The sequence below is a fragment of the Rutilus rutilus genome, assembly GCF_951802725.1.
Source record: "Rutilus rutilus genome assembly, chromosome: 10".
Taxonomy (NCBI): Eukaryota; Metazoa; Chordata; class Actinopteri; order Cypriniformes; family Leuciscidae; genus Rutilus; species Rutilus rutilus.
Window position 1 is genome coordinate 40,554,585 of NC_140215.1, and position 27,366 is coordinate 40,581,950.

Below are 27,366 nucleotides of genomic sequence, written 5' to 3' on the forward strand. Positions count from 1 at the left end.
TGCAATGTTAAGTATGTACAAGAAGTAACTATGCATGTTTGATATCATTTAAAGTGTCTCAGTGCGCCTGGTAACATGGTCTCATTCTCCCAACCATAATGAAAAGATATGAGAAAAGTGATGTGTCCCTAAAAGGTGTTCCCTCCCCTAGATCCTCCATTTAGACTACGTAAAACAAGAACCCATTCAAGTACAAATTCTGATCTCACAGTTGTGAACCCCTCAATAGGGAACCAAAATCTTATTATAATGACAGACGCCACTATTTGGTAAGAATATTGAATTATCTGGGTTTATAAGGAAAAGGAGCAGAAAAGTTTGTGGAGTCTGTAGGTTGACTTCCCACACGACCGCTGTGTGTAATTTTTGTTGCTAGGTAATAATTTCTACAAATTCCTCTATTTCTGAATTGCTGTTATGATATGCTTAATTGATGATTTTATTCTTATGAATTGGATTTTAAATTATTGCTTCATTACTTGGTTCAATAAATTGTAAACGTTTGATTTTATTCTGACTGACTCTGAGATTGTTTTCCCAAGTAGATTATCAGATTCGTATATTTCCACAAGTTTGCGTCAGAGATTAGTGACGACTAATATCTGGTATCAAATTCAAGTGTGCTTGGAAGGATGAGACGAGTTATTTTCCATCTAGAATCAGCAATGCTGTTTGATCAACCTAGATTTGGGTGCGTCTAATTACCTCTGTTCTAATTTAATGTTACTTTAGATAAGTGTACGTGGAATGCCACGAGCTTGGCCAAGCCAAAGCCATTTTAGGAAAAGTAAAGTTGATCGACTAACGTCTTTTAATGGTGGTCAAGACCTCTACTAAAGTAAAACGATTGAATTGAGTTCCTGAGGAGGCATTCAAGGGGGCTATTTAAGTATCTTTGATTGTGTACGTGTGAATACAGCAAATCCCAGATATTTAGCCAATTACCTCTGTTTTGATGACTGGGACTTGCGAAATTGTGCCCTGAGGCCTTGCGAGAAAAAGGTACCTCAGAGCGATATAGTTTCCTGATCTAAGCGGGTGAAATATAATCAGTGTTTAAAAGAATAATCAAATATTCGTTCACGTTTAATGATGCACAGACATCATTAAAATCTTTTTCATTTATGGAGTCAGATGAAATAATGAGTCAATACATGTGAGAAAATATATTGTATTTAATCTTGTTGTGTTGCAAAAAGGAAAGTCAAGTAATACGCAAAGAAACCTTCCCCGTATTATTGGAATGCTGTCTTGCTGTGAAATGGCACAATGTTACTGAATGATTATACATAAAATTACAAAAACTGAATGGAATAAGAACATTACACTGCATTCTTTGCTTCATTTTTAGTGAGAGAATGAATTGGTAATGTCTTCAATCTGGACTAGAATATGGCCACTGTTGGGGCTCATCTGGTGACATCTTTTTTAAGTTAAGGAAGTTTCCATACTCGAGGACCACCAATCTGGTCATGGCACGACCAATCACTTGGGTCATAGACTTGGGTCATAGACATCAGGTTGGTCATGCTGCACAACTCGTTGAAGGACACCGGGTCAGGACCAGTTTAATCCATGGTGTGGGATCTTGGCCTGGTAGACTTGAAGGACTGCCATAGTATGAAGGGCGGATCCAGCTTGACCATTCACGGCATACGCTCTGGCCGTGAGGGCAGATGTAGTTCTGCACATCTTACACCTTATTTACACTGCACACGTCTGCAACGCATTACGGCTCCAACACGGCCACCGGAGCTGATTGTGGGCATTCTAGTCAAGGCTTGTGTTTATACCAGCCGTGATGCGGCACATTTCAGAAGCGTCCCAGAAGTGGCTCTCCGCACTGCTTCGCTAAAGAATAGGTGCCTGGTTTATTTTTAATGGACGCCATGTCAATACGCTGCATAGTTTAAATACAAAAACCTTCTGCTCACAGGCACTGTATGTAAAATATACAGTATACAAGATAATTGAAGATTAATTGAACAAACAAACAATTTGTTGTGTGTGTTGTGGATTTTTAAGAAAAACGTTTGTTTCGCTTCGCATATTTAATTTAACAGCATTAGGTTGAATAAGTTTAACTGTGTAACTGAACAGCGCACATATTTTTGACGCTTAAATTATGTTCTAAATTAAACAATCCTTTTTCATCATTGACGCGAGGAAAAGTATCCTAGACGTCGTTCTAGCGTTATGCACAACCATGCTATAGTTGGCCAAGCAACTATAAAACTTCGAATTTACACAAATAGGCTGAATAGCCTATTTAGACTATTAGACTATTAGACACAAATAGACAGAATTACCTGTCGAGAAGAAAGCAGGCAACTTCGGCGTCCCTTTTAAAATCCTTGTTCCTCATGAGCTCTTTCCATCTTGGAAAAGTCACTCCAATATTTACTTTGGTCTTGTTGATTTGCCTGTCGCGATGTCTTTTTAATTATCTCTTTCGCTTCCTTGATGACTCTGTTACTTGTCCTCGAGAATATGCCTGATTCTCCATCTTCAACAGGCTTTCAAATCTGCCAGCAGTCGCGAGTTATCTCCCCCTCGCATTCGTCATTGGCCACTGAGTGTAAAATCGTGAAAGGCGAAGCTTGAATTTCCAGGTATGTTCCTCTTTGGCTAATGTATTTTCAAGATGGAGGCGCAACATGGCTGCCGCTATTCGAGCAACTCGCTCATATGTATTCTAAATGGCAGATTCTATGCTTACGAGAATACTTGATTAGTTAGTGGAAGTAATTACACATGAATGAGCACATAATTTAGAAAGAACAGTGTTTTTTTGCTAAAAATCACCTTAAAAAATTACACAGTGTAGCTTTAAAGGGATAGTTCACCCAAAAATGAAAATTCTATCATTGTTTACTCACCCTCAAGTTGTTCCAAACCTGTATGAGTTTCTTTGTTCTGCTGAACACAAAGGAAGATATTTGGAAGAATGTTTGTAACCAAACAGATCTCGGTCCCCATTGACTACCATAGTATATTTTTTTCCTACTATGGAAGTCAATGGGGACTGAGATCTGTTGATTACAAACATTCTTCCAAATATCTTCCTCTGTGTTCAGCAGAACAAAGAAACTCATACAGGTTTGGAACAACTTGAGGGTGAGTAAATGATGACAGAATTTTTTAATTTTTGGGTGAACTATCCCTTTAAAGAAAATCTTTTTTTTTTCATAGTATGGACACTTCCATACATTTTCATTGACACTTTATTTATTGCTGACTTTATGAAATCATTGTAAATGCTTAACAGGACGGACATCTGTCACAGAAAAAGATAATAATGTTATCTATAATAATGTCAGAAAAGACAAAAACACGGAACCACCACGACCAGGTGACATGCAGAATATTTTTTTTTTTTTGTCAATACCCTTTTAGCATTAACATTAACACTTTTTTTTTTTTTTTTTTTTTATCTTCTACTGATTCTTGTGAAAGATATATGCATTTCAATGCTGACACATATGAATTGTGTTTTAATAACTAATTCAGTCTTTTTAACAAAGTAATTCTCAATCTTTTTCATCATATAATTGGACAATGTATTGCCATGAATTCCCATGACATCTATTATATATATATGTCTATACTCTGGATATTGGATAGCAGATTGAACAGGACTTTTATTTTGGTCTGACGATATGACATCATAAAGCTGCGCCGTGCTCCTGCAACTGTTATGATTAGACTGAAGAAAGGTTTGTGGTTTTACGCATTTAAAGAGTTTAAATCGATACACGTCGATTTGATAGTTTTTATAAGAGGTATGTGACCATGTATTATTGAACATATCTTTGTAATATGCTTAATGTAACAATATTACGTTTTTTTTTTGTGTGAGTAAAGCATATTCACATGTGAGTAACAGAAAAGTTCAGTCTCATTTCGCGCACTATATCGTGTATCAGTTTATCGTAAACACGAATTCGGGTTTTGGAAAGTGGTGATGGAGAAATGGAGTCAATTGAATCTAATGCTTTGCCAAATGACTCACTGATTCAAAGCGCTTGAATCACCGCGCGCTGACGAATCCTGCCGCTCAAAACAGTGTAAAAATACAACGAAAACACAAATATTATGATAAATAATGACAACTTTAATGAACAAATCGCAAATGTTTTTATGACAATTTAATCTATTAAATCTACAAAACATTATATGAAGTGTCTGTATAATTTGTTATTTTATTATATTATATTGCTTGTTTTGAGTGATTTTTGTCTAGTCAGTTTATTTAAGTCCATTTACTCTCACTCTGACTGACTCCCTCACCAGTGCGCTGAACTACTGAACTAGAGCTGATTGAGACGCACTCAGAGATTTACTGTGGATTTATTTTTCTTTCTGTTAATTATTCTCATCTTAAACATGATAAATTGTTCAAACACACAGGAAAACTCCTGGAGAAACATCTGAGATCCACGACACTATTATAAAGATGGCGTTTATTAAACAGGAGAGTGAAGACATAAAGATTGAAGAAGTGTTCAGCGTGAAACATGAAGATACTGAGGAACAAACAGGTTAGTTTCATTTGATCCTTATTAAAATGATCTACAGAAATGATTGATAGAAGAATGTCATACAGTATGTCAAATAAAACCGCTTTAATTAGGACACTCATATACGAGTGTCCTAATTAAAGCAGTTTTATTTGACATGGAGCAGATCTTCTCATGTGGACAGACATGTTTGTTGAGATCACATGACCAGACAAATGGAAATAAAGTGTTTCCGCATGAACTTTAGAGGACCTGTACTCTTGCATTATATGGACTAGATAGATTATTTATATGGATTATAAATATGTGTTATTCCGAAGAAATAAAATCATATACATCTGGGATGGTATAAGTGAGTAAATGATGAGAGAACATTAATTTTGGATGAAGTATCCCTTTAACTATCACCACAGCCCCATCAAGTACCTTTCACTAAACCAAAGATTGAAACCAAAAACAGTAATATAATGATAATGTTAACATTTTATGAAAGGTGGCCCTTATTACAATATTGTTGGTGAAAACAGATTTAGCCTATAATTCCAAATCATGAGTAGTTACAATTATTATTTTGATTTATTGACATCCATATTATTTTAAGTCCTAAACAAGTCAGTCGTTTCATTTGACATGAGATCGTTGCAGTTAGCAAATTACAACAAGCCCACAATCCAAATGTTTCTACATTTTTTTTCTTCTCATTCTTTAGGCACACTGTAAAAAAATTACCTGTAAATTAACGGTAAAATACTGGCAGCATGGTTTCCAGCTGTGTACCATACATATTCATTACCGTAATCTAAATTACAACATTTCTGTAATTTAAATGTAAAATACTGGCAGCAGGGCTTCCAGCTTTGTACCGTAATCCTGCAGTTTCATTAAAAAAAGGAAGAATTATGAAGAATTTAGATTAACTTTAAGGAGAGAGTAAATGGGGAGACATTTTGATCTTAAAAAAGAGATGGCAGGCTTTTTTATTACCAGCAGCATGATACAATGATGCCTGTCACAAAAAAGGGCTTTACTGCGCATAACTCTGGGTATTGTTCTTTCTAAAACCTATTTTAACAAAGGTAAACTTAAGAATGCACATTTGAGTTCTGAAGATGAACAAGTCTTACGGGTTTGGAAAGACACACACCCACCTTAGTAATACATTGTAAAGCTCATCTGAAATTAAAATGACATAAGCTTTTAGTAGCGTATTGTTAATTCTTTACATGTTCTACGAAAAAGGTGGTATAATAACTTTAACGGGAAGCAGGAAAATAAATAGGTGTATAAGTGCAAATTAACTTACCTAGATGAAATCCCATTCGATATCGGCAAGATTTTTCAGTAGAGAGGCAACCTTTGAATTAACTGTTGCAGACTTTGTATTCATCACCTTGCCCGTCTTCTTGGAGACCACCTTGCCTCTGCAGGTCTTTGAGCCTCTTTCTGGGTTTATTCCAGCGTAGCGTCTAAAGACAGTTATATAACAAATTACCATAGTATGCAAGAATCATGAGTCAAAATTCTTTTAAAGATGATTCTGAAAGGTAAAAAAAAAAGGAAAGGAAAATTAAAGTGTCACACCTCCAGAAACTCCAATGTGCAGCAAGCCGCTTCTTGATACTGCAGGTTGAAGATGTAGTACACAGCAAACAGTGTTGCAAGTGCTGTCAAAAATGATAACTGGATACACTCACAAATAACATGGCCCTCTAGGCTTAACATCCATCGTACAGCATGTGTCTGCTCTGCTGTACCTAAAACAAAAACAGCAAAACATAAAATAAAATAATCCAAAAATATAACAATAACCAAAACATTGGCACAACTATTTTCAAGATTTGCCTTGTGAGAAGACTTTATTGTAAGGGATAGTTCACCCAAAAATTTAATTCTGTCATAATTTACTGCTGAAGACAAAGGAATATATTTGGAAGAGTGTTTGTAACCCAAAAGTTGTGGGTCACCATTGAATTCCATAGTAAGAAAAAAATATAACAGCTGTGGAGCATTCAGCACTTTGGAACAACATGAGGGTGAGTAAATGATGACAGAATTTTCATTTTTGGGTGAACTTTTGAAACAAAAATGGGCTTTTTTTTCTTCATTTTTTTTTTTTTTCATTTGTCAATGTTTCTTCCTAACATCCTAATAAGACACTAACCCAGCAAAATGAGACGAAGACTTGCAGGTAGATTAAGTTTCTTCTCAACATCAGCTGCAGATGCAGCAACCTGTAGAGGACACACAATACACAAGTCAGAATACATAATATCACTTATAAAATAAAACTTAAAAACTCACATCTGCATGCAACACCAGTCCATCTTCATGTTCCTGAAAATGGGACATTAGAAGCTTGATATGCAGGTGTGCCATCTCTGTGTTTTCAGGCTGGGACAGGACATCCTTCAACTTTTCAATCTTTGATTTGTTCTTGAAGTACTCAATGATAGCCTTTCCACATTCTTTCATGGACATCTCGAAAGCATTCAGAACATCAATGTCAGTGAGCAACTTGAAGTGGGCACTGATAGACTTCTGGTGGAAGAGGTATGGCCACTGCCTCCTAATGTCTTCAACTGAAGGTGCTGGTATGGAATTTAATTGCTGACGCAAAAGACAGAATGTAGTCTTCATAAGAGTTTTTATTTCTGCTCTCTCTACACCGCCAGTTCCCTCATGGCAGTAAATGTCCTGTAGTCGTTGACGTTTAGACTCGATTGTCGGTTCAAATCTCACACAGCCATAGGTGTCCGTTGGTCTTCTTTTGCATCCAGAGTTTGGCCTTGATCTATGACAGACAAAGCTGCTCTCACGGTTACATTTTTCAACTCGTGTCTTCACTTGGATTAGAAGTGATGTATATCCCCCTCCTATTAACGAGCCATTTGGAAATTTGTCTCCAAAAGTGTTAGGGTACTCCCTTAAAATCTTTTGACAGATATAAGACAACTTTGGGCAAAGTTTAAACTTGCTCATCTCGTCAACCAGAACTCTAACCATGTGGCGCCTTTCTGCAGGTTTAGGTCTTTTTCCTGTAGAGATTGTTGTACAGATCTCAGGAGGCATGTTGTCCCAAGGGACTTGAAAAGTTTCAGCCCATATTTTGGAAATGCTGGGCATTTGTGTAGAGGTCAGGCTTGGCCTGGAAGTCTCTGAGTGGGATGCAAGGGAAGACATCTCTGTTTCTGAAAGGATATAAAATATCACAGCATAGAGAAAAAGTAGTAAAAAGTAGTGAAGAGATCAAAATAATTTAATTATATTTCTCATTAGCTTCAAAATATGCTGAAAGTACAACAATAAATGTATACATGACAAATTCAATAAAAAGATTTCAAGGGCTTGAAGTATGGACAATAATTTAGTTGATGCATTTTGTTGGAAAAAAAATGTTGTAGGTGGTAGCACAAGGCGCAAGTGACTGCCTGCTGAGCATTTCTGCTTGCCGCACCTCTGACGGTGCCATTGCGGGTAGCTGCAGGGTCATCAGCCGGGAGCCACCCTTCATTTATGTTTCGCTCCATTAATCCCTGAACATCTCGTGGTGGAGCAACGGCAGGGACATTTCCCTGCCTCCCCCTGCAGCTGACCCTAGGACCCTTGCTTTCCCCACACCTGGTCCTTCCTTCTTAACCAAAGCCAAAAGCTTCCCTGCTCAGCCTCCTCGGCCAGGTCTATCAAAGCCTTTCTGAGTTTGGGACCGGTGACTCCCATGCTCTTCAGGAAGCACTGGGTGGATGCTCCCACGAACCCCCTACAGCCGACCTCCACCGGGTAGCTGACAGCTGACCACCCAGCCTCTCTGCATTCGGCTGTGAGGTTGAGGTACCGGTCTTTTTTCCTCTCAAAGGCTGCCTCCATTCCTCCCTCCCACGGGACAGTGAGCTCTGCCAAAATTACTGCCCGGGCTGTGGGAGACCAGAGAATAATGTCCGGTCGAAGGTTGGTTGTGGTGATCTCTGTTAGAAACCTGAGCTGCCGATCAAGGTCCACTCTCAGGTTCCACTCACAACTGCCTGCCAGGGCTGATCTCTGTGGCTGCGTGATGTTAGAGGCCCCTCCTCCCTCTCTGACAAAGTGAATCGGTCGCCTTGATGTCAGTGGTAGGCGCTCCCTGGCTAATTCCGCCCTGGAATTACCAGGGTAATGATTCCTCCAGGATCTCCACCAGGATCAGTACCTCCACCAGTACCTCCAGGATCTCCACCAGCTTCCGCAGGACTTGATCATGGCGCCTCCTGTACCCACCCTGGGTCAGTGCTTTTTTGGCTTGAGAGGGTGTCGTAGGTGGACCTTATGAGGAAACTCAGCCCTGGCTTGGGGGATCTTCCACATGTCGGCCCAATCTACAGTCCTGCTTATTACTCCTTCCCAGGTTGTCCAGTGTTCTTGCTGGCATTGGCTAAGGGCTTTGATCTGATAAGTCTCCTCCTCTGTCCTGACCACAGCTCACTAGCTCTTTCCTCTCCTTCCTTGTGGCTTTGGACCACATCTTCGGAGCAGTCCCCCACCCCAGGCCAGTTCTCCCTGAATGTGTTCTGCCAACAATCTCTTGGTGTTTCAGTCTGCTGATAGCCTGGTCGACTGCTAGATCTGCCCTCCACTTGCGACCTGTTCGGACTGGAGCTTTGGTGTTCTGCACAAATGGGTCCGATGAGTCCCTCAGCTCTAGAACAAGCCATGCCTTCTCCTGTCTGTAGCCCAACAGGATTGATCTCAGTGGCAGTTGAAGTGCATTCCTCCCAAACAGGCCAACGCTGGAGAGGCTCCAGGGTAAGCCCAGCCACTTCCTGATGTAGTTGTTGTCTTTTGAATCCATCTCAGTAAAAAAAAACATACTGCCAAAAGGCGGCAAATTCAAAAACCTAAAGTTACTTAATAAAATAATCCAACGAACGCACTTATTTCACATTTCCCTCTATATAAGGGTAACTTTTGCACAATGAAAGAACACAAATATGCAACCACCTGCAAACACGCAAGCACATGCGTACGGTAAGAAACTAATTTTAGAAAACGTTCAGTGCCATCATTTTCTGCTGTAAATTTACAGCAATTTTTTACAGTGCAGTTTCACTTGTATGAAAATGAACCCCTAAGAAATTACCCACATGCTCAACCCAGCTTTTGACTTTCTCGATTCCGGTGATTAATTTGAGCCGGATCCTCTTCCAGGAAATGCCAGTTTGGGATTTTTGCGTTCCGCTATTTGTTTTTAAACAATCCAAGATCAACAAGTGCATTACATGATGACAGTGCGTGCGCGCATTCGATACAGAGCCAGCGTGGGCTTATACATACATTGAGGAAAATAAGTATTTGAACACCCTGCTATTTTGCAAGTTCTCCGACTTAGAAATCATGGAGGGGTCTGAAATTGTCATCGTAGGTGCATGTCCACTGTGAGAGACATAATCTAAAAAAAAAAAAATCCAGAAATCACAATGTATGATTTTTTAACTATTTATTTGTATGATACAGCTGCAAATAAACCTCAGTTTATTAACCTGTTAATAAAGCGCTTCAGTTTCCTGGTGTACATTCAGCTTCAGCGCAACTCAAACAAGAATTATGTTATTTGAAACAGTACTACTAATTTTATGTTTCTTTTTCAAAAACAAAAAAGATTGATGCATTATTAATAATAATTAACACTTTTTTCTTGTATTATTTTCCCAAACAATATGATTTAATTAAAATTATTTCATTATTGTCCGCGCGGAGGCTATTCCATTTTATTTATCCATGACAAATGCATTTTTATCATTTATAAGTGTGGTCCAATTATTTGTTTGCATTATTTAGGCATTATTTTATTTCTCTACTAAGAAATAAAATAATGCCTAAATAATGTAAACAAAAATGCATTGAAAATTCAGAAACATTTTCTGCGGTTCAGGTAGAGACACATCAAGTACTCGGTTTGAGTATACTCCCTTAGAGCCTAATCACTGCCCGTGTTGACACTGTTGACAGTCGAAGCTGTAGGCCTTCAGTAGGCCTCCTCGATTGTCTGGTAGCATAAAATTGTATTCCCCTTATTTAAAGGGTCAATAGCACTTCTGCTGAGTACAGTGCCTGTTGGCGATAAACTAAGTTTAACCAGGGCCACAAAAATGTCTGTGAGAGCACCTAAGAACATCTGAGGCTAGCTTTGCCAACACGGATTGCTTTCAAGTAGTCAGGCCTTCACTGGCCTCCTTGAAGGCGGCTCCCCAACGAGTTGAATGTTTAACATTAATTATCTCGTTGCATCATTATCCCTGATTCTAGCCCAGAGCCTGGTCATATATATCAGGTTTAGCATAGTGTTCCAGACACTACCTGAGGTTCGCTCTGTATGAATACGTAGCTCCCTAAAAATGGTCGGAAGGTCAATGCACTCTCACTGTTAGATCAGCCCTAGAGCTGGAGGCACTCCCCTTATCAGGGTCCCCTTTTTAGAGTGGCTAGCCTCCACAATGCTTTAAAATACTGCGTAGATCCAGGATTGAGTAGAGTTACTCCCCTCATTTGCAAGGGTTTAAAAAGCGCTATGCTGAGTTCTACTCTCCAGGATGCCCTGTAGATGACCCGAAGGGGGAGTCTTTTGGCATTTCAGTTAAACTGCCATTTCTGACGTTTATGTCTCAGCCATAATTGGTAGGCACTCCTGTCAGCATGGTGGGTTGGTATATCGTTCTCCACAGCGTCATTGACGCAGTGTGAGTTCCCTTTTGAAAGGGAACATCTCAGGTTACGCTCACCGTAGGCCCACTCTGTGGTCTGTGTGGGTCCTAACTTCCCAGTATAGTGATGGGGACACTATACTGTCAAAGAGCACCGTCCTTGGATGAGACGTTAAACCGAGGTCCTGACTCTCTGTGGTCATTTCAAATCCCAGGATGTCCTTCGGAAAAAGAGTAGGGGTTTAACCCTGGCATCCTGCACAAATTTGCCCATTGTCCTTTATCCATCATGGCCTCCTAATCATCCCTATATACTGATTGGCTTCATCACTGTCTCCTCTCCACCAATAAGCTGGTGTGTGGTGGGTGTTCTGACTTTGTAATGTCATTATTTCATACATGTAAGAGAGAATAATACAGAACTAAACTTTTAATTTAAATAAACAAAAACATTTAAATATGTCAGTGTTGCTTTGGATGAACAATATATAAAACCGCCAACTGCTTTTGACAGCGACTCAAGTCACAAGCTCAGCTTCTTGTTCGTCTTCTCACCGGAACACGCAAAGCATCCGAGTTGCTTGCGCGTTCACGATAGCAGCTTGAGTTTCGGTCTGCTGAAGAGGTGCTTTTCTATGGCGAGCAACTTCTATGTTAGGCTTGTTCCAACGGTGACAAGTCAAAGGTCTGAAGAACAACGATTCAGTGTAATTGCCATTTGAAGTCGCTTTATTAACTTCAACTTCAAACTTTTAAACCGTCGTCACACAGTACAATGAAATTCTTATTCTGCGAATCCTCCCAGCAACATCAGACATCAATTAAACACCCTAAAACATAAATAACAAGTGACATAAATGACAGAGACATAAATAACGATGTGCAAAAAGTTAGCAAACATGAGGAATCAGTGGAAATAAGGCAAAGCGCTATATTTATATTTTTTTGCTGATCTCCCACGCCCCCCTGTGCCCCACACTTTGAGAACCACTGGGGTAAATGTTGGAAATTGACACGTCCTTTTCTATTGACATTAGGGATGCACCGATCCACAATTTTTCACTTCCGATCCGATCCCGATACCTGAACTTGGATATCGGCCGATACCGATACTATTCCGATACCAGAGCTGTGTTTGCTTTAATATTATTATTATCATTATTGTTTATTTTATATGATGCTGAAATAAACTTCTCTCAACAGGCAAGTATGATATGTACGTTTGTATGCATGTATATCCCAAAAGGCAACTTGAGGTAAGTATAAGGTCAGAAAAGGAAGTCAGAAAAACAGGAAATCCTGTTAACAGGAAAACTCCCATTCTGAAAACAAATATGCAACTGTAAGGGTTTCAAATTGATTGTCATGTCAATATTTATTACATTCCCAAAATTTCAAATACTTGAGTGTTGAACTTGAAATATAAGAAAAGTGCAAGTGTAAACATCTTACACACACACACACACACTATCTGAAAGGTGATCCTCGCTCCGATGCGGTAACTCTCTCGATGAATGCTCGATCAACATCAGCATCTTGCAAACAGACAAGCGAATTTTGCCTCAGATGCGCGTCAATTTCGCTTCAAACTTTTGCTTTTTATGCGCGTCGATTTTTCTCTGGACGCGCGAATGGATTCAAAACATGCAAGCGTCCAACTAGACGCGGTAGACGTGAATTTGACGCGCTATTCGCGTTTGGTGTGAACGCACAGTAACGTGGTGCTTTCTTAAATGTTTGATTGCGTTCGTTGTGTTGTATGACGCGAGGGAGCTTCAAAGAGCTCTGAATTATGGCTTTGCAAACATTGCATTTTGCTGTCTTGCTCTGCGGTGTTTCCAGTGTGAAGTATTTCCACACAGCAGACGTTGTTGGCTAGCCACAAACTGCGGAATGGATTTCCTGAGCGGGGGCGTGTCTCATAACTCTGTGTCTCATTGAGCCGCGCCTCCGTTCAGTAAATCCATTCCACAGTTTGCAGCCAGCTAGCAGACTCGCCGGCGGGAATCACTTTTGGAGTCATTTCAGCAGACAACGTTAAAGCACAGACATGACTCATGGATATATCGGATATCTCCGCAGGTTGGATCGGGAAAATCCGATACGTGAATTACGCTGGTATCGGTCCCGATACCGATACTGGATCGGATCGGCCCCATCCCTAATTGACATGTTGGTAGTTGCACATTTTAAGGTTTCCAACACTGGCGCAATCTCTGCCATTTTCTGCTAGAATTCATCTTGGATCTCAAGGGTTCTGGGGTCTGTTCTTCGTACGTCGCTAACTCGGTTAGCTGGATTTGATTGTTGACGATTTGGAATGATCTTGGATTGTTTGGTTCTTCGACGCTCATCCTGGACTTGCTGTCATAGCAACAGGTGCGTAAGCTTAAACCTGCTCGGGAGCAGCCTTATTTCATGTAAACAGGATTAGATTGTGGCTTTATAAGTGGTGGTGATACAGGAAGTCCTTTAGTGCAGCACGGTAGTGTACTTTTTGAGAGATATCGGTTTCATAGTCTGGCTTTAATAACAGCACAAACTGTGTGCATTGCCCTGAGATTCTTTGCAAGTGGAGTATTGGAGATGCGGAGAACTTGGTGAAAAGTGCTGTCTGTCGTGACATGTGCAAAGGTTACCTGGCGCTCGAGCAGGTTTTAGGGGTTTTGTGGTATTTCCAAGCCATGTAAGTCTCAAGGTTGTAAAGCAGATTTTTTTTTTTTTTTTTTGCCAACGCAGGTAGGCTACATTTATAATTTTTAATGAAGATTGTGCAATCATGACCACCATGCCAATAAGTATGACTTACAGTATATGTCCCGCAGGCTTCCCTAATGTGGTTGGTGCCATAGACTGCATACACATCTCCATCAAGGCCCTAATTAAGGGGATTTTGTGAACCGAAAGTTTGAATGTTAATTTGCGGGAAGAAGGAGGCGGGAACCGGCAAACATTCAACATTTTAATAAATAAATAAACAAGATACAAAAATGAAAGTAAAAGCCAGCAGCCCCTCACGGACGACTGCTGGCAACACAAAACAGAAACAACACATCAAATAAAATCCAGGCCTGTCCTCTCTCGCTCTTCACTGTCGTCGCTCCTCCTTTATGCTTCCGCTCCTCCGTGAGAGATGCGAGACCGGTGCGTCGCGCACGTGTCGCTCATTATCAATCGCGCCACCGGCCTCGCGCCGTCCTCCCACGGCCCTCGACCTCGTCGTGCTCGCCACATACCCCCATCGCCCCTCGCAGGCCGGGGGGCACCCACGCGACTGCGCCTACTCCCCCCCCCCCTCCCCGGTGGGGACTGATAACGGCGGCTGCTGTACCTGGGCTGGGGGTATGGATAGACGAGGTACGAGAGAAAGGAAACGGAAGCACGAGGAGCGACAGAGACGAGAGAGGGGAGAGAAAAAAAAATATATATATATATCTTGATCCGGTTCCCAGACACACTGCCGCTCGGTCCTCAACCGGCTGAGAGTCACTCGCGGTGCCATGCGATGGTACTGGACATTCGTTGGGGAACGGCTCGACACTCTTCCGCCTCCTGGCGGCCGGCGGTGACTCCTCCTGTCGAGGGCAGCCGGCAGCGAGTTTCCCGTTCCCTGCTCCGCCCCCATCATGGCCGACGGCAACAGGCTCCGGCCCACGGCGAACGGGAGCGACTCCTCCGCTCCCTCTTGGACGGCAGCCACCCCTCCTCGATCCAGGAGCACGGTGTCGAGCTCTCCGTCCCACCAGATCTTCCATCGCTCCAGCACCATCGCCTCGGGCAGCAATCGGCGGCCATCGCTCCCTCGTGCTGCCCGACCTCCTCAGCACCGCGATCCCCCCCAGCAGCGAGGGCTCTCCGACAGCGTGTCACTCCTTCTTCCCGGGTTTCGGCACCAATGTAACGGGGTTCAGATGTTATGGGAAGAAGGAGGCGGGAACCGGCAAACATTCAACATTTTAATAAATAAATAAACAAGATACAAAAATGAAAGTAAAAGCCAGCAGCCCCTCACGGACGACTGCTGGCAACACAAAACAGAAACAACACATCAAATAAAATCCAGGCCTGTCCTCTCTCGCTCTTCACTGTCGTCGCTCCTCCTTTATGCTTCCGCTCCTCCGTGAGAGATGCGAGACCGGTGCGTCGCGCACGTGTCGCTCATTATCAATCGCGCCACCGGCCTCGCGCCGTCCTCCCACGGCCCTCGACCTCGTCGTGCTCGCCACAGTGATGAACTTGCGTGGTTGGTTTGACTCTGTTGCCATGGCTGGAGTGCCGATTGTGTGCCAAGAGCTTGTGTAGAGGCCATTTAAAGTCTGAGAAAGGTCCCACCTCTCAGGGTTGGGTCGACCAATAAGAAGGGGGGGATTTCCAAGCGGGAAATTCCTCTGTTGGGAGGATTTATGGCTCTTTCTCAGGTGTGGTTAAACAGGCCTTGCTGTTTGTGTTCATTTTTACTCAGATAGATATATCAAAACATATGTGATTCATTAAATGAGTATTAATTAGATAGGAGACACGACACAGGTGAGGTTACATTGACCGTTGGTTCTATCATAAAATACATAGTATCAAAGACATAACAGTATCAAAAGACACTACACAAGACAGTAAATCATTCACACAGTGTCCTGGGGTGCATGTTCATTTACAGATAAGTTTGTCAATAAATGAATGCAGGAAAGTCTGTTTTAAGGGCTGTGGGTCTTTCCTATGGCCTTTGCTTTTTCTACGTGACCACATTTTTAACAGCAATAAAACCAACTTATCTGATCATAGTCATGTTAACCAAGACCCTTCTTGTTCTTGTTGGGAGGATGGGACCATAGATCCCAGAGTGAGTTTTAAAGATTATTTGTTAAATATAACAAATAATTGTCTGTTTTGTCTCACTCGTTACAGAATTTAATTTGTCTGCTACTTTTTGCTAGCCCTCTCTCCTGGGTTTTGCACACTTTGAGGTGTTCCCTGACGTTTTAAACGTTCAAATTCTGCATAAACTTAGACTATTAGCTCTTGCTCTGCTCTGAGAAAAACTGTGCGCGCTCTTTGGTCATGGTGTGCAGCCAATAGCAATGTTGCTGATTAATTTTTCTACGATCAATACATATCCCCTTTTAAACCAACGCATGATTGTGCAGTTATCTCAGATAACTCAATCCAGCGATACTAATCATAAACAACAGGTGTGTTCAAAGAAGCTATTTAGCCAGATCATGATTAGCTCGATGATATCATCCTTGAATGTGCCAACTGATCTCGGATGTATTTAGCGACGTACGAAGAATGGACCCCTGGCTTCTTGCCGCTTTGTTACCGTTCGGTCATACAGAACAAGAAGTCTTCCAAACACCTCACATGCTGAGTTTCATCTTGTTTTGCACAATTGAATGAGCTGGAGTTTCGGAAATTGCATTTGTTCTTGTTTTGCCTCCAGTGCCTTGCCATGTAGGGGTGCTGTGGTTGAAGTGCCTGACAAGCCGCCCAGCTGTAATGATAACCCGATGCACAAACTGCAGTGTATGCACAAATCAGGCTACTGAGTCCTATTTCACCCATCCGGGAGAGTTTGCTGCCACAATGTTTGTGAATTATCATAAACGCATGCAGACACTTTCCCAGTTAGTCATCAATTAGATGTGAGGCTTTGAGGTTGTGTTGCCATTTAAACTGGTGTTAACTTGTTATTTGTCTTTTTTTCGCTTTAGACCTGATGCCGCTGAAAGAGGAGAGTCAAGAACTGAATAATATGGAAGATGAGCATCAACATTTCAAGACTGGAGAGAAATTAACAAAGATGGAAAAGACTCACTCACGAAAAAGAGCTCAGAAGACCAAACCTAATAGTTATTTCACTTGCCTTGAGTGTGGAAAAAGTTTCAGTCAAAAACGAAGCCTTAAATCCCACATGGTAGTTCACACTGGAGAAAAGCCTTTCACATGCCAACAGTGTGAAAAGAGTTTCACTCAAATGAAAAGCCTTGAAGTCCATATAAGAATTCACACTGGAGAAAAGCCTTATACTTGCTCTCATTGTGAACAGAGTTTTGCTCATAAACACATCCTAATTTCCCATGTGAGAATTCACACTGGAGAGAAGCCTTTCACCTGCCAACAGTGTGGAAAGAGTTTCAATCGAAAACAAAACCTTAATGTCCACATCAGAATTCACACTGGAGAGAGTCCTTTCACCTGCCAACAGTGTGGAAAGAGTTTCAATCAAAGACAAAACCTTAATGTCCACATGAGAATTCACACTGGAGAGAGTCCTTTCACCTGTCAACATTGTGGAAAGAGTTTCAATCAAAAACAAAGCCTTAAAGCCCACATTAGAGTTCACACTGGAGAGATTCCTTTCACCTGCCAACAGTGTGGAAAGAGTTTCACTCAAAAACAAAGCCTTAAAGCCCACATGAGAATTCACACTGGAGAGAAGCCTTTCACCTGCCAAGAGTGTGGAAAGAGTTTCAATCGAAAAAAAAACCTTAAAGCCCACATGAGAATTCACACTGGAGAAAAGCCTTATACTTGCTGTCATTGTGAACACCGTTTCTCTCAAAAAAAAAACCTTAATTCACACATGATAATTCACACTGGAGAGAAGCCTTTCCCCTGCCAACAGTGTGGAAAAAGTTTCACTCAAAAAAAAAACCTTATTTCCCACTTGAGAATTCACACTGGAAAAAAGTTATACAACTGTTGTAAATCTTAGGTTTTACATTATCATTCACATTGGAGAGAAACCGTTTTTTGGAAGAAAAAAAACGTTAACGTGATCCGTGTGGAAAGAGTTTCACACGTAAAGTAATCCTTGATTGCCACATGAGGATTCATTCAGGATAGAACAGTTTTATATGTCATCACTGTGGAAAGAATTTCAGTTGTAAAAGTAGCTTCAACACTCACATGAGACTTCACACTGGAGAGAAGCCTTTCATCTGTAAACTGTATGGCAAGAGTTTTTCACAAAAAGGAAATCTTAAGGCTCACACAAGTACTTGCACAGGAGAGAAGCGGTTTGCATGTTGAAAATGCTGTCTTTCTATGAAATGGCATAATGTAACTGAAAAAAAAAAAACTGAATGAAAGCACATTAAACAGCATTATTTGCTTAATTTTTAGTAAGAGAATGAATTGGTAATGTCTTTAGTCTGGACTTGAATATGGCCACTGTTGGGGCTCATCTGGTGTCATCTGGAAGTTTGTTAGAGCTGCAAGTGCCTCACCACTGATCCTGACTCACTGCTAATTGCTTGATGGGGACTACTTTCAGATAGTATTTACTAGGGCTGCACGATTAATCACAATAAAACCGTGATTTGGCAAAGGCTGCGATTATTTTATGCGCAGCTTGTCAGTGGAGTGCGGCTGATTGGTAGTAAATACTGCCCCATTTGAACGCCAGAGGGCGCTCTCATGCAAACACAATAAATATGCCCCGCCGCAGAAGTACAATAACGGCGCATCATTCCAGAAAATCCCTATCTCTGTAGCTGAATAAACAGAAGATTGAAACGCTTTGATTAAACATGACTTATAAATACACGACTGCCTTATTCTGTGTAAGAAGGCACATCATCTCACAGAAGGATGCTCAACTGTCGTTATGAAGTGAGTTTGGAGTAAATGCATGTTATTAAATGTTGTCTGTTGTTGGACAAGAGGTTCATAAATGCTTCTCATGTTTGGAAAGATGTTTGACGCGTGTTGTTTTTTGAAATGCATGTTGTAAGTGACTCAAACTCACAGTGCTTTCAGATGGAGCAGCGTTTACAGAGCCGTACATCAATGACAAGCTGCGCATAAAAAATAATCTCCATGTGATTCAACTTCACTGTATCCCACTGTGCGTCAAAGAACACTATTGTCACGATTACACTCTCCTGACGCTCCCAGCTATACGTCACTCACACTTAGCAGAGTTCTCAAGCTCACCTATTCCCCTTTATCCCTACATCACGGACACTATGGGCCAATCCCAATTCTACCCCTTACCCCTTCACTTTCCCCTTCCCCTCTGTTTTGCGTGTGCACGTGAAGGGGTAGGGCTTTCTCAATTCTCTTTTGGTTGGAGGGGGAAGGGGAAGGGCCAGATAGCCCTTGAAACGAAGATTTTTCGGGACCACACTTCAAACGAAGGGGTATGAGAAATGTACCTGCATACACCGGCTACAGAGGCAACATGACTGCCAATAATCATTTTCTTTGTCACATTCAAGCTTGTGTTCATATTTACGGTCATGTTCTTCAAAGAAACGGTTGCAAAAAAATCGTTAAAGTTCGTTAACAATATGACGCGTGTAAAAAGCAAAAGTTTGAAGCGAAGTGGACGCGCGAATGAGACATTTCGCCTCATTCGCGCATCCACTTCGCTTCAAACTTTTGCTTTTTACACGCATCATATTGTTAACGAACTTTACCGATTTTTTTCGAAACGTCTCATTCGCGCCGCAAGACCTCCAGACGCGCGTAAGCGCGTCTTAACTTTGAAATCACTCGCGCCAGACGCTCTATTCGCGTTTGGTGTGAACGCAGCTTTAGGCGTCGAAGATATCGTCATCTCAGTTGTTTTCTGCAAACTTCAGAAGAAAAATACAAAAAATAGCTGTAACTCACGCAAGACTACAGCTGACGACGGCATCTTGGAAGTTTGTGATAAACATTGGCGCATCTCCTGTGACGTAGGCGCTAGCGACGATGTATAATGACATGTAACGGTGTAGTAGTGGTGTCCCATTTCTTAGGGGAATATTTTCACCCCTACGCCTTGACACTCTGTTTCAAGGGGCAAAGGTTAGGGGTAGGCGAAGGGGTATAAAATAGAATTGGGATTGGGCCTTAATCACCCCAGCACAGACACACAGTCAGCATCTGGTCTCTCAATTGGATTACCCTGTAAAACTGTACGAGTAAGACAAAAGAAAGACTCTTCATGACCAATTTGAAACTTCCAATGTATTTATCTGGATGTTCATGTTCATTAAGATCAAGATCGGGGAGTTGCCTGGCCACAGATCCAAAATGTCAATGTAATGAACACCGAGCCACTTCATTGTGATGTGACTTGACATGAAGGCCAAGTATGGTAGGCTAGCCCATACTCGAAATTTGTTCTCTGCCTTTAAACCATACAAGTTATTCCACACACATTAGGAGTAATGAGTAGTGAACACACACCCGGAGCACTCAGCCATTTGCTCTCCACGAGTGCCCCAGTTATCACAATTGCCTTGTGACATGGTGGCCCATCATGCTGGAAAATGCAAGGATCATCATCAAATTGCTCCTGGGCAGAATTGACTCTTCACAGGGAGTTTGACTGACAGGCGATCTGACCAATAATAATCTGCAGAATCCGCCATTTTTGTCCGATTAAGCAGTCAGGAGAGTTAGTAGATTAATGTTGCAGGATTTGATCTTAAAAAATGGAGGGTACTGACATCTTTCCGCAGTTAAAACAACATTCCTTCTGATGTTCATTCATGTTTATTTGATGCTATAAATTAACTAGAAGGAAGAAATGATCGGTTCACGAGCAGCTTTAACTGAGGCTCTACAGTGATCTGTCAGACACATTCATTTACGTCCACTGGACAAAAACATTTAGGGCAGACACACCCAGCATATTTGAGAAGAAAACCATGGGCCAACGGTTGGATTTCCGTTTACATGTGTAAGCAGTAACCATCTTGAATAAGACTCTCAGAAAAAGACAACATATTTAAACTGTCTGAACTGGCAAAAGTAATTTTGTTCATTTTTTTCATTTAGCATTTTTATCTAAAGTGACTTACTAATTTAAATAACAATCAATTTGTCATAGGAAAATTTGTAAATAATGCAAAAAAATACAAAGTAACAAAATACCTGGTCATGGTGGTCAACTCCATCTTTGGTCTTGTTGTAATACAAGATTATTTTTGGCTTCTTGTCTTCTCCTGTGCTTGCTGCAGCATCCTGGTTAATCCTGGTGGGCAGTAAGACATAAGAGTATGTGTGCTTGTAAAAGCAAACATTGATGAAAATTAAAAGATTCAAGTAAAAGAGGCAAGCAACTGAAAACAGCTGGTCAAAAGACCCAGACATAGACAGAAGTATGACCTTTTCAAACAGTTTGTTCTCCTTGACCCTCCTGATGCACCTCTCAATGTGGACTCTGAGGCAGGCAATGGACTGAGTGCGCTGGACATCCTCTTTGGCCATCTGGGTGTTCTTTACGAGGAAGGCAGGTCGGTAAACCTTTCCAGCAACAAGGTTGTCCACTAGAAAGCCTTCATCCACCATAATGGCAATTTCTGGTGTGAGGCATTTGGTTATACCAGACAATTAAAAAATGTCCCTGTCACTCATTGAGCTTGCATACAGCAGGGAAACAAATGTGATGGGAGCATGGGGTGACCATGGGGTGATGGGGAAATTAACATTAACAGATATGTGGAGATCGTTCCGGGTTACTTGACTGTAACCCTGTTCCTTGAAAAAGCAGAACGAGATTTAAACGTGACCAGCCGTGAATATAGTGTGTAAACACGTCAATAGAATTGACCCGGAGGTAATATAGCCGCGACGCGAGGCTATAAATAGATGAGCTGCAGGTGCATCGTCAGATATTTTGTTTGAAGAGCAGTCCTGGGACATCATCAGCACGCCAATGCAGTGCAGCATCTCGTTCCGCTTTTTCAGGGAACAGGGTTACAGTCAAGTAACCCGGAACGTTCCCTTTCAAAAGCTACAATCGATGCTGCGCTGCTTAGCGCATTGGGAACGAGAATGCCCACGCCGCCGTGCTTGAAGGTGTCTGGACTCCTTACGGTTGTGAAGGTGTGCTCACGCAAGAAGGACGCAAGAAAGCCCTAGACATTAGCTTGTGATGTCGACTCAAGGACGTGAGAGCCCGGAGTGGCATCCAAACTATAAAATCCTATGAATGTGTGCGGAGAGGACCAACCTGCCGCATCACAAACATGTTGTAAGGGGCACCCCTTGCCAAAGCGGTAGCGGAGGCAATAACGGCAGGCGAAAGCCCAGTGTCCCTCAGTTGGTACGCATCAGGGGCCAAACATGAAGGTTCCAGAGGTTGGGCCTGGGATGGAATATCGTGCCCTCCGTCTGAGACAGAAGGTCCCTCCTCTCTGGAATCGTCCTTGGCGAGCCGTTAAGGAGAGATATTATCTAGGAGAACCAAACTCTGTTCGTCCAATGCGGCGCTATTAGTAAGATGCAAGACCCTTGTTGGCGAACTCTGGCTAGAACTCCTGGGAGCAGAGAAACTGGAGGAAACGCATACAGGCACATTCTGGGCCATGTGTGCGCCATCGTGTCCAGACCCAGGGGCTGGGTGACACAGAGAGAAGTAGAGGGGACATTGCGCTTTCTGATAAGAGGCGAAGAGGTCCACCTCCGCTTTGTAAAATCTGGTCCAAATCTGTTTGACTACTTCTGGGTGGAGTTTCCATTCACTTATCGGTAGTTTCTGACTGGACAGTAAATCCGCTCCCACATTCAGGTGCCCTGAGATGTACACTGCACTGAGTGACAGGAAATTTTCCTGGGCCCAGAGAAAGATCTGCCTCGCTGTTCTGTTCAGATTGCGTGGGCGCAGACCTCCCTGGTGATTTATGTAAGAGACTGCCGCTGTGCCGCACTAGGACATGACAGTCTCTCAACTGAGGGAGAAAGTATTTCAGGGCCAGAAATACGGCCATCAGCTCGAGGCAGTTGATGTGCCAATTGAGCTGATGACCCTCCCATTCCCCTTGAGCTGGTCAACCACTTATGACCGCTCCCCAGCCCATCAGGGAGGCATCTGCCGTTAGCATTCTGTGACGGCAAGACGCACATGAAGTGGGACCCAAGGCAAGGAACCGGGGTCTGAACCACGTAGAAAGGGAACGAAGCCGCAGCACGTAACCTTGACCATAAACATGAATTTTAGAAAGTGAACGAAGCGTTCAGTGCGTGACTTACCATAAACATGGATTTTTAGAAAGGACACGAAGCACTCAGCGAGTGCTCTTGCCTTTATTTGCCCTTGAGGATTGTATAGATGAAATCCCCCGTTTTGAGCCCCAACTGAAGTGGCCTCGTGCAAAAGGCCCAGAGGAATCACTGTGGACGCAGCTGCCATGAGACCTATGTAATGTCCTGACCTAGCCAGATGTTGCTTAGGGTATTTAAAATTGGTCTTGACATGAGCGGGAGACAGTTGTGCCCACGATGGTGACAGAGTCCCATTTAACCCCAAGCATGTTACACTCAGGGTGGAAGAGAGTACGCTCTTCTTGGCGTTGCATCTCAGCCCCATAGAGAGAAGATGAGCATAGATTGATCTCAATGTCGAAGTGCAAGCTCTTAAGACTGGGCCAGTATCGCCCAATCGTCTATGTAACATGGCTAGGTCAATTGGAGGGACCCGATATTGGTAAGCTTCGCCCCCAAAAGCAAACCTTGGGAACCTCCTGTGTTGTGGCAATATTTCTGTATGAAAGTATACAGGTACGTTTTTCCGATTGATCATGACGAACCAAACGTGATGTTGAATTTGCGACACAATCGTCTTTACAGTTAACATCTTGAACTTGAGCGCTTTGACTGTACGGTTTAAGCCTCGAAGATCGAAGATTGGACGCAACCCTCCATCCTTCTTGGGAACCAGGAGGTATCTGCTGTAATAGCCTGACTCTCTCTCTGGAAGAGGAACATGTTCTATGGCCTCTTTGCTCAGCAGAGATTGTAGCTCTTGTGACAGTACATGCGCCAGTTCCAGTCTCACGGAAGTGGATACCACGCCGTTGAAACGTGGAAGACGATTAATAAATTGGATTCTGTATCCTATTTGTACTGTACTTAATACCCACGCAGAAAAGCCTGGCAGAAGTTTCCACGCTGCCAGACTCTCTGATAGTGGTATCAATTTTAACACTTCATTTGAGGGGATGTTAGATGTTCCGTGTCCTGGATGACAGCAGGAAGCAACAGAACATCTAACATTTCGCTGGAAACCGCTGCCCCCCAAATCACCAGAGGTGGCGAGGAAGTACAGTTATTTCATGAGGGTGTCAGGTAGAAGCTGTTTGATTTACATGCCTCGTCCCATCGGGGCACACCCCCACAGACCTGGGACAAAATGTAATAACAAATGATCGTTGCGACGGAAGCGAATCAATCAAAAATAACTTTAGCTGGAAAATAACTCTATTAAAGAACCGCTATAAATCCCAAACAATCTCTGTTACCTTAAATTATACGCTTATCTCTGTAAAGCTGCTTTGAAACAATCTACATTGTTAAAAGCGCTATATAAATGAAAATGACTTGACTTGACTTGACAAAACAACCCTCAAGATTTTGTCTTAGGTCTATTATGAGGCTGCTGAGTGCAACAAGCAGGTCCCCAGTTTTTACGAGGGGGAGCGCAACTCGCTACACTCTGCTTTTGAACCCTCCTTAAATGACGATGAGCAAAAAGAAGAGAATCAAGTGTCCATCATCGTATAACCACACACCCCTGCACCCACGATAGTCTTAATACGTCGAGGGCACAAAGATGCACGAAGAATAAGGTTTTCCCCATGGATGAGTTAACGTCACGGAGATCCTCAAGGAGGGCATCTAGCAGTAATCTGGCCATTACATGAGTCACCAACTCGAGAACCTCTCACACATTTTATCATAATGAGAGAAGTGTTCGGAGGCAGCTTTTAAATGAAGTATATTATATATAAAACAAATATTCTCAGTTTATGTAATCTGTATGAAAAGAGAGAGATGTCAGTTGTTCTCATTTCATCTCATTAAGTGCTAATGTGACCTTGCCCACGGAGAGCGCGCGCTATTCAAACGCAAATGAGCGATCCATGCAAACGTGTCAATGCCCACATCAGCTGGATAAAACACATCTGTTTAATCAGACTCATGGACTTTGTCTCGTCTTGCTTCGCTGTGTGGAATAATTCTTAGGAACAATTTAGTTTCACATCGAGGAACAACGGATCCAGCTATTCAGAGGACTGTAGCCTAGTAGTGTTTTATTCTTAAGTGCTTTGTTCTAATCGCGATATGCAATAGTGTCATAAACTGCAAAAGGACTGTTTAAATATGAATCACGTGTCTGTGTGTGAATGAATGAACGGCACAGATGTTTACTACAGCTGTAGTAAGTAGACAATGTAGTAGACAGCTGTAGTAAACAACAGCGCGCATCTGTGCCGTTCATTCACACTTGCACTTACAATAGTAAACATGTTATTTTTACATGAACACATCTACTAGTTTAGATTTTACCAAACTATATTGCTATACTGAAATGAGTAAAAATCAACTGAAATATGTTGAAATAAAATGTCTTTGTATAACAAGCACCATATTAAACTGCAAATTAAAGGAACACTCCACCGTTTTTTGAAATAGGGCTTATTCACCTTCTTTCCTACATTTAGATAGGTGGGCAAATGCATTTTTGTCTCAGTGCATGCATTGTTTTAGTTTGACAGGGTCGGCGCTAGCTTAGCTTAGCTTAATGAATGGAATCCTTTGTTGCCAGCTAGCATGTCCTGAGTAAAAGTCATATAAAAAAAATATAAAAAACCCACCTAATTACTTCTTGTGGCCTGCGTATTCACAACAAGTACAAATAGCGATGCAGATTAACACTAGGCGATTTCCTAGGCAGATATTGACTTATATATTAAGGACTATATTAGGGGGAAGCACAGGCGAAGCACTGCTACTTGGGTGTGATATCTCTGCGCCCAAGTAGCAGTGCTTTGCCTGTGCTTCCCCCTAATATAGTCCCAAGTCAATATCTGCCTAGGAAATCACCTAGTGTTAATCTGCATCGCTATTTGTACTTGTTGTGAATACGCAGGCCACAAGAAGTAATTAGGTGTTTTTTTTGTTTTTTTTTTATATCACTTTTACTCAGGACATGCTAGCTGGCAACAAAGGATTCCATTAATTATGCTAAGCTAAGCTAGCACCGACCCTGTCAAACTAAAACAATGCATGCACTGAGACAAAAATGCATTTGCCCACCTATCTAAATGTAGGAAAGAAGGTGAATAAGCCCTATTTCAAAAAACGGTGGAGTGTTCCTTTAACATTTATATGCAAATATATCATAGACGAAATATGAATGTTTAGACAAGATTTTGTTGATTAGTTTTGGATAGTTTATAAAGTTTTTACTGTAAAAAGACCACTGTTCACATCAAATAAGCTTTTGTTTGCCAATTTCTGCTCACATGTTAAATATATAATATGTGATGTTTTGTTAAAATATTGAATATTGAATTATCAACTAAGATGTCATTATAGTGTTTGTTCCAATATTCAAACTAATGAATCTTTAACTTTGAAATACGTATGATAAAATCGATGTATACTTTATAAAAAGAAAGATTACTCTTGAAATATTGTTAAAATTGTAATTGTTGTTGATTTATATGTGAAAACTGTTTAATAAAATAGCAAAACATATTTACAAGGTAGATGTAAACAACATCTTAATAGGTCAATATAAACCTTCTCATTAAATTATGTATTATAGTTTTTTTTTATTATATATAAATAAAAACAGGATATATTCCAAAACATTCTGAAAATACAGTATGAGAATTAACTGCATAGTTACTAGAAATGTTTACCATGGATATTTATCTTTACTTGTGATACTCTCAGTGACACACCTGAATGAAAGGCTCATTATGCAGCTCATTATGTGGGTCATTGTCTTCTCAGGTGTAAATCACGGCATTATTCATGATCATTCACATTATTAAAAAATAAAACACAAAACAAAGTATAATAAACTGTTTCTTAATCTAACATTTTATTATTATACAATAACAAGTTGTATCAATCAAAATGAAACCTTTATTAAGGCAAAAAAACTTTTGTTTGAACAAATATGTATTTGTATTATGTAATTCTACTTACTGTTTTTAAAGAAAAACTTTTTCTTTTTTTTTTTTAAGTATTGACACTTCAATACATTTTCATTGACACTTTATTTATTGCTGACTTTATGAAATCATTGTAAATGACTAACAGGATGGACATCTGTCACAGACAAAGATAAAGATGTTTATTATAGAACACCAGAAAAGACAAACACAGGGAACCACAATGACCAGGTGGCATGCAGGATTATGGATTTTTTGTCAATACTTTTTAGC

The 27,366-nt window shown here is 41.4% G+C and overlaps 1 protein-coding gene across 3 annotated transcripts in view; it reads left to right on the forward strand.

Moving 5' to 3' along the window:
* The window catches only part of LOC311298326 (uncharacterized protein), a 33,803-nt gene extending 14,923 nt beyond the window's left edge, over positions 1 to 18,880 (forward strand). The window contains exons 1-3 of one of the 3 annotated variants that reach the window (XM_084421142.1): positions 3,649 to 3,782; positions 4,411 to 4,541; positions 16,900 to 18,880. In XM_084421142.1, coding sequence (XP_084277268.1) covers positions 4,457 to 4,541; positions 16,900 to 17,903 — 1,089 coding nt within the window. In that variant the 5' untranslated portion in view covers positions 3,649 to 3,782; positions 4,411 to 4,456 and the 3' untranslated portion in view covers positions 17,904 to 18,880. Of the gene's footprint in view, positions 1 to 3,648; positions 3,783 to 4,410; positions 4,542 to 16,899 lie in introns of those variants that run through there. The other 2 variants (XM_084421141.1, XM_084421143.1) reach the window with 2 other exon arrangements.
* Positions 18,881 to 27,366: the final 8,486 nt, after the last annotated feature.